This window comes from Sphaeramia orbicularis, chromosome 16 (genome assembly GCF_902148855.1).
Source record: "Sphaeramia orbicularis chromosome 16, fSphaOr1.1, whole genome shotgun sequence".
Lineage (NCBI taxonomy): Eukaryota > Metazoa > Chordata > Actinopteri > Kurtiformes > Apogonidae > Sphaeramia > Sphaeramia orbicularis.
In genome coordinates, this window is record NC_043972.1 from 42,582,846 (window position 1) to 42,591,363 (window position 8,518).

An 8,518-nucleotide genomic window follows, 5' to 3' on the forward strand; every position below is an offset into this window, starting at 1 on the left:
TTTGACTTTGTTGCACTATTATCTCAAACAACATTACATCTGCTCCAGCATCACCAGTGTCCTGGGAGATCTGACTGCCCTCTTTGAGGAACCAACAGAGAACTCTGGCATCCATCACCTGTCTGCTAAAACTGTTGGACAGTGGTCTGGTTTTCTAGTGGAGAACATCAGTCATCACAGCAGGAGATCCAAGAGACATCAACTGATGAAGACAATAGTTTTGTGTTGTTTTTCTTTTCTTTTTACTTTTCACTTCTCTATAGAAACATGTACTCTGCTAAAGCTAAGATATACTCATATCAGTGGTGGCTGCTCATCTTTCAGAGAGGGGAAGCTCATTGTCAGCTTACATAAAAAAAAAGTCAGGTTATTTAAACATAAATTCGGCCCTCTGTTCCTTTTTAAGAAAATGGTCAGTGACTTTATCGTACCAAGTAAACAAGAAAACGCTGAAATTATGTTAAATTGAAACAAGGAAGTACAATGAGTGTGTTTTATTTACAGTGCAAGAAATGAACAAGTAATTTCGTAGTGGTTTCTCTCTCAATTTCACAGCAGAATGCACGACGGTATTAAACTGAACTCTGTCAAGTGAAGGGATAGATCTCAAAATAGCTGTCAATCAAATAGGATTCAGCCTTTGGACTGATCCTCCAATCAGCACTTGGAAGCCCAGCATCCAGCCCGGCCGAGCTCCGCCCACAGCTCCATTCACCCCCAGAGATGCCGAGCGTCAGGGGGCAGGACAACATCGCGGCATTTATCCAATTACCGTCCAGTTTTGAGGCAATGAAAAAAACTGTTCCACTCAGTCCCATTGAAGTGCATGGACGCTGAGCTTCTACGGACAAATGCACTGAGCAGAGATCGTATGAGAAAACAGCGCAACGGGAATGTATGAGAAGTGAACAACATTGAGTCCGTTGATTTGTGATAAAGCTGATTCTGAACGAACTCGTCTGTGAGATGAACGTGTTCTAACACATTTTAGTCAATAAAATGTCGACACAACCGAACATACTTGACCATTTAATTTTTGTAATTTTAGGGGAAGCCGGGCTTCCCTTGCAGTCTGTGAGAAATCGCCACTGACTCATCTATAGTTTACATATACACATATAGACATTAGATTAATAGGATTTATGTGGTTTATTGCTGCAATGTGAACCAGTAAAGTATAATGGATAAAACAGACTCTTGATTAAGAATGATCTGCTCATATTATGATGTGATATTCTTTTATCTATAACAACTGTTTATGATTCTCTATTGCTTTGTGTTATGAAGAATTGCTGTTGTTATGTACTGAAATAATTCATCTTACACATATGGCATAAGTATAGGTCATTTTATGGTTGTTATAATGATGATAGTTATGAAGCCTGAATGCTGGAGTTGGCCTTGGGATGCCAAGGCCAAAAGGGGGATTGTTAGAATTAATCAATATTTAATTAACATTTAATTAACATTTAATCAAAATTTAATCATTTTAAAAGATACTGTATATTATTTTAACTTTAGATAGTTAAAGTCTTAAGTTTAATCACATATTAGTTAGTAGTTAATGTTTTAAGATAATTTCTTTGTTTCACTAATGGGTGGTAAAGTTCTTGTGATAGCACATCTTGGTCCACATACTAAACTGGCAGATTTATGATCACAGGACTTAGGTTTTACCTTAGCTATACATAGGATCATAAACAATAGGAGATAAGATGTAAATATAGGGTCAAACATCTGTTTGACCTTAGAGTCAGGTAATACTAGTCTACTTTTTGTGACACAATCCACTTAGTACGAAAGCAGTTTTGTAGAGACATGAAATCTGTTGCTTAGATAGGGGAATCTAGCATGTGTATATTTTAAGTGTCGTCAAAACAGGTTACATGGTGGAGTCTTAAGGAGCAACGTGAAGCCACTGGAGAAAACCCAACCCACTGACACTTATCCAAGGACCCAATCAGAAGATGAGATCAACCTACACGTCTAGATAACCATTGTCTACTGTAAAATACTGGGTCTGGAGAAAAATAGGGAGTCAGACTTTACGAACTGGCAAAGTATATTGTTTGCAGGGAAATAAAGAGACCCAGAGCTCTGGACAACTTATCAGCTGCTACTTTGTAAATAAATAGTTAACTGAGACCGCCTGAATTCTCACTGTTCTTTATAAATGAACTTGCAGGAAAATACAGACACATAGAAGGCAATGAAGATAAAATGTGACTCTCCAACACAGATTGTGGTAAATGGTCAGTACTTATATAGAGCTTTTCCACACTTTTATGGTGCCCAAAGCAAAGCCTCAATTTCACCCATTCACAAGGCTGCTGCCATGCAAGGCGCTACTAGGAGCAATTTAGGGTTCAGTGTCTTGCCCAAGGACACCTTGACATGGGGACAGTCAGAGCCAGGATTCGAACCACTGACCCTTTGGACCCATTGGACGACCCACTCTACCAACTGAGCCAGTCATTATCAAAATGATCAGATCTATGACGCTGAGGTTACAAAACTGTATGGAAAATGATAATTATGGAAAATGTAATTTGCTTTACAGTAACAGATTACTTTAGTGTAAGGCATTACAAATCAATTTTCAATAATATTTTACTCCATACATGTTCATTATAACACAATTTTTGCCCATAATTTAATTGCTTATTTTTTTATTTATTCATTTATTTATTATTATTATCATTATTTTTTAATATTTATTTATTTTTCATGTACTTTATTTTTATGTATTTTCTTTTCCCCCTAAGCTTCTTTCTATACTATTATTTAAAACCCTTTTCTAACCCTTTTACATACTAGACTGGCAATTTTGTTCTCATTTTCTCTTCTGTTTCCATCTGGATTTGCAAAACCCACACAAACGAAAAAAAACAAACAAAAACAAAACATAAATAACCACACACACACACACTTGTAAATAGCCCTTTCTTTGCTTTGCTTAATGTCTATGTCTCATGAATTCTCTTTTGTTTATTTGTTTATTTGTCTTTGTTACCCCTGTCACAATATTTTGTCGAGCACTAAATAAAATAAAATTTAAATAAAAAACAAACAAATAAAAAAAAGCAAGGCCAATGTGCGACCTTAACGAATTGGAAAAAAAAAAAAAAAAAAAACAGCAGGAAAGTTCTATTTCCTGTTCATAGTTAGCCAATGGGTGGAGCTGGCAGAAGACGGTACATTTGTGAGATGTACATATGGTTATTACTTTGAGTATGTCCGAGATAAAGACAGGAAAAACTTAACAGTCAAATGCAATTGTTGTACAAAATCAAAAGAATTATTCAATTAATTATGTCAAGAAATAGCACTAGCATTTAACAAAAAAAAAAAAACATTCGGAACGGGGCAATGTAACCACTCCATTGACTGAGAAGAGAGAGAAAACAGAGGACGAGAGCGATAAACCAAAGCAACAGACATTCACATATTTGTCTGTCATCCTTTCTTGCATTGCCTTGAGCCTTCACTTTACATATTATCAACTATATTGTTAATAGCCTAGATAGCCCACAGTCATCATGCTATACCACATCACCCTCTACTTCAGTGGGTCCCAAACTGTTTTGTCTCGTGACCCCATTTTAACACCACAAATTTCTGGCGACCCCAGACATTTAAAACTGAGACTTTTTTTTTTTTTGCTAAAATTCATTTGTTTTTGATCACATATTAGTTTGCTACACTATGTTGCAAATAAACATTAATTTTAGACCACATTTAGTCTATATAATGTATATTATTATGGACAGAGGCAGAAAAGCCAGGTGGAGATTACTGCACAAAGTGAGAATTTTATTTTCCTTGGTCAGGATATGTACAGTCAGTCCAGCTTGGATTTACAAGGCTGACAATTAATACTGAACAAACAAGAACTCAAACTATGAATTATGAAAGAGCTGCAGCATCTGAAACTGACCACAAGGAACATTTGAAAGATAAACAGTACCACAGTGCTTCAGTTTCAGCTTCAGTTTGTCATGTCTTTTATGGATTGGGATTGTCTCTGTCAACTCACCAAATATTTTTTATTAATAAAGTTTGTTTTTTTTTTAAAATTTGTATGAATTGCTGGAAATTTCAGGCAACCCCATTTGAATTCTGGGTGACCCTACATAGGGTTCCGACCCCAAGGTTGAAAAACACTGCTCTACTTGATGTAAAATGCTCTGAAGTACATTTTGTAATTTTAGAATGTTAAGTTCTACTTCTTTTGTTATTTTGGTGAAAGTAACTCAAAAGTAATACGGGAGTCATGTAATGCATTACAATTCTGAGACAGTAATATTGTAAGGTAAGGAATTACTTTTAAATAACAGAAACAATTAATCTGTCATGGGTTACAGTTTGGAAGTACCTTGCACAACACTGGTGATCTACAGATCATGTAATACAGATTGCTTAACCCTTTATCGAGCAGGTGACTATTATTGATCATTTCCATGCACATTACAAGACACAGTTCCAGTGGATACAGGGAGTCAACAATCTCAGGTCCAATGTGGTCTATACAAGATCTGTAAGGTCCACCTCTGCATGAACAGTGGGTGTACCTGATTTGTTAGGTACCATGAAGTAATGGTACTAATGTAAGGAATGATGTTCAAAGGGAGAATGTGGATGGATCTGCACTTATGTTGGTCTAATGTTCTAAAATACATGTTCCTTTCACCTTACATGTGTTTTTCTTGGATTTTTATTTATTTATTTTTTGCCCACTTACGGGCAAGTAACCAAATATGGTAACTTCATTGACCTTGATTTTCTACATGACAATACATTTCATAAAAGTAATAAAGTCTTGTTATATCCTCCAATAGCATAGTAAGGTTTAAATGTTTAATTTCAGAGTTTTTCTTTTTCTATTTTATTTTATTTTGAATTACAATTTATGTAAACATGCACTTAGACATAAGGGACCACACAAACACAATACTAAAAAAAAAAAAAAAAAAAAAAAAAAAAAAAAAAAAAATTATACAACAAACCTATAGACCTATTAAACACAACAAAGACAGAAAAAAACACACAACAATAACAACAAAACAATAACAACAAAATAAATAATATTATCAACTCCTCTTTACAATGCTCAGGGCTGACTGAGTGTTAATATAATGTATACTAACGACAAATTTCTCTAATTCTGGAAATTAGGAGACAGCAGGACACTCATGTTGACAGTAGAGAAAAAAGAATTCCATTGTTGATAAAAACTAATTAACCCTTTCATGCATAGTAGTCACTACAGTGGACAGCTGTTCAAAGGTATTCTCTTGTACATTTATGGATTTTGTCGTTTTAGTTCCATATCAGCCAACACAGAGAACACTTACGCATCATCCCATACACTGTAATTCATACCATTACTGTAAGTTTGCTGTTCTCGATAAACCTGATATGCAGTTACACGTTTGACTGTAAAAAAAAAAAAAAAAAAAAAAAAAAATTCTAATTATTATTAGACTGTAATTAATAGTTTTTTTTTTTTTTTTTTTTTTTTTTTTTAACAAAAAAGCTGTTAAAATATGAGAAAACATCAGAATAGCAGCATTAAACCTGCTTTTATTTCATAATTTTTACACTGTATATCCATTTCTTTGCTTCTAAAATTGAACGAATGATGTCCAGCTGAGTGGACATTTTTGTCATTCCATGAAAAATAGGTTCATGATTTTTTTTCTTTTTTTCATGCGTAAAAACGAATAAAAATACTCACACAAAAAAAAAAAAAAATCTTCATTAATGTTCTCGTAATTCATGCATGAAAAGGTTAATTTGTCCACGAACAGAAAACCTAATCTTTTCCAAGTTTAAAAATTTCAAACTATTTCTGTGTGCCCTATAAAGGATTAAAATTATTTTCTCACCCTAAATATCCAACAAATTAAGCACTAATGAATAGAGGTTAACTGGAGCCTTTATAGGTTTTACATGGAGCAGCACTGTTAATATTATGGTATGTTAACAGTTTTAGGCCTTTAATATTTACGAGCTTACGTCTCGACTTCAGGCCAGACTTTGTGTCACACCATGTAACATGAACACAGGTATAAGTGTCATCTCCTTAGCAGCTAACAGAAGGACAGAACACCTTTCATCAGCAGAACAGTCAACTCTTAGAACTTTTATGATCTCAAACAACTCCAGTTTACAGATGGAATTTTCATATGTCAATATTAATACACAGATGTTTATGAGCCTAAAGCTTTAATATGAGTAGTTCGCTAAAGATATGAAAGACTAGGGTCGGAAAATGACACACTGCAATTTTAAGGCGTACGATAATGTAATGTAACTTTAAAATTAAATTACTTTTTTTTTTTTTCAATTGTATTCTGGGACTCTTGTTTATTTAGAACAATTCACATTCCATTCAATAATGCTGAGTTTATTATTTAATGTTCCCATTTGAGAAAAAAAATAGTCCATTTAATGTCTTTCTATGAGTGATAGAAAATGGTAAATGAAAACTTTTTACTCACCACAACAGACGGAAAATGGACAAATGAAGAGGAGGAGGACGCTCATAGACTTCATCTTTGTTGTGTATGTAGGCCACAAAAAATATTACACTCCTGTTACATAGATGCTGCAGTTTAAGTATTAAATAATCACAACAATGACAAAGAAAAAAATAATTCCATAAAAAAAAAAAAAAAAAAAAGAAAAAAGCCAGAGAAATCAGGTTAGCATAGTTGAAGGTGTTAAATGTCTATCAGATTTCGGTACATCTTCTTGCCGGTCCTGTCCAACCATCTCTGACGTCCTGAGAAAGGAGCGGCATTACCCAGGTGTGCAGGTGTACTTTGGCATTTGTTATCACTTTGTTCCTGTTTTTCTGCTTACTGTATGTACCGCCCACTTACATGCTCTCTCTCTCTCTCTCTCTCTCTCTCTACACTTGACTTCCCTCATCCTCTCTTTTCCTTCCCGTCTTTTTCCACCTTCACTCAGACTTTAACTGGTCTTTCAGGTTTATGCGGATCTCAACAGTTTATGGTAAACTCTAAAAGAAAGTGAAAGAACATTGTTGTGGAGGCGGGATGGCACGTGAAGCTCAGCCACAGCCACAGCCCAAAGGGAAATACTGAACAACTGAATTAAATAAAAGAAAAAAAAAATTATGAATGGGTATGTTATCGATGGCCCAATCCTGACAGTTGATATTTAACCCATAAAGACCCAGAGCTACTTTTATGTCACTTCCCAAAGGAGTTTTTCTCTATATTTAACCTTTCTTAAGAGATTTATCAACATTTCTTATAATAATATCCTCTGTATTTTGTGTTTTTTTCCAGTGAAAATCAGATATTTTCCTGAATTTATCTCACTGATCATAAGATAAGATAAAATAAGCTAAGATAAGATAAGATAAGATAAGAAAACCTTTATTTGTACCACAGCAGGGAAATTGCAGCGTTACAACAGTAGAGTATTAAAGCAGCATTGGAAAAGAGTTACAAGATGAAAAATATATAAGATAAGTAGAGTAAAAAATACAAGAAATATAAAAAGAAACATAAACAGAGTACAAATCTACCTGTCTTGAACTCGACGACAGAAACTAGAATAATAATCTTTTATATACAGTGAATGTTGATGTTCATGAAAGCTCATATTAAAGTTGAGGGTTATTATATCAAATACAGAGAAAACTGAAGAAAACGTGACTTTTTCTGTTAAATCTATCATTAACTGAACATAAACCAAGAGTGTGAATCCACTGTCATTGATCCAACTCCATGGGTTTTACTGGTGAATCAATGTTGTAGAAGATGACGGTGTTTCCACGGTAACTACGGAGCCTCTGAACCACAGTCTTCGAGTAGCGACACTTCCATATAGGGATGCTCCGATACCGATACCAGTATCGGGCATCGGCTCCGATACTCAGTGTGTGTACTCATACTCGTAAAAGTAATCCGATACAAATGCACCGATACCACTTACGGCTGTGTGACATTCACAGTTCAGTGCAGCAGGTATGTGGCGGTGGAATAATGTGTGAAGAGTGTGGAGATTTTTCAAAATAAATGACGGTGATAAAAGTAACGCTGACTGCAAGTAATGTTACAGACATAGACACAAACGGAACGTTCTGTCCGTCCTCTGCGTACATTCCATCCATTTTCCAGGTGCTGGTGGATGCGTACCCAGAGAATACCACCGAGAGTACGGAGCGGTGTGGACCGCCGCCAGAGGAAGTGAAAACGAAACTCATCACTCATTTCTCTTCCTGCTGTAGCTAAACTTTAAAAGCTTACTTGCAAAAACGCTGCAATATTAGTATCACAGTAGTGTTACCTCTGTCGTCTCCATGTTTGTTATTACTGACTTTCTTCTTCTTCTCAAAAAAAGCTTTCCTCTTCTTCATGGTATTTGTCCAGTATGGTTAATTCAGAGCGGCGCCCCCTGGTGGATTAATTAAGAAACGCTCATTCCAACACATTAAATGTCAGTAGCAGCACTTTTTTCCAGTCAGACTAATGACAACGAC

The 8,518-nt window shown here is 35.1% G+C and overlaps 1 protein-coding gene across 1 annotated transcript in view; it reads right to left on the reverse strand.

Annotated features, from left to right (window-relative positions):
- The window catches only part of ifnlr1 (interferon lambda receptor 1), a 29,345-nt gene extending 22,531 nt beyond the window's left edge, over positions 1 to 6,814 (reverse strand). Inside the window, exon 1 of the mRNA XM_030156979.1 lies at positions 6,504 to 6,814. Within this exon, the coding sequence (XP_030012839.1) occupies positions 6,504 to 6,558 (55 nt within the window). The 5' untranslated portion in view covers positions 6,559 to 6,814. The remainder of the gene's footprint in view (positions 1 to 6,503) is intronic.
- Between the last annotated feature and the right edge of the window lie 1,704 nt (positions 6,815 to 8,518).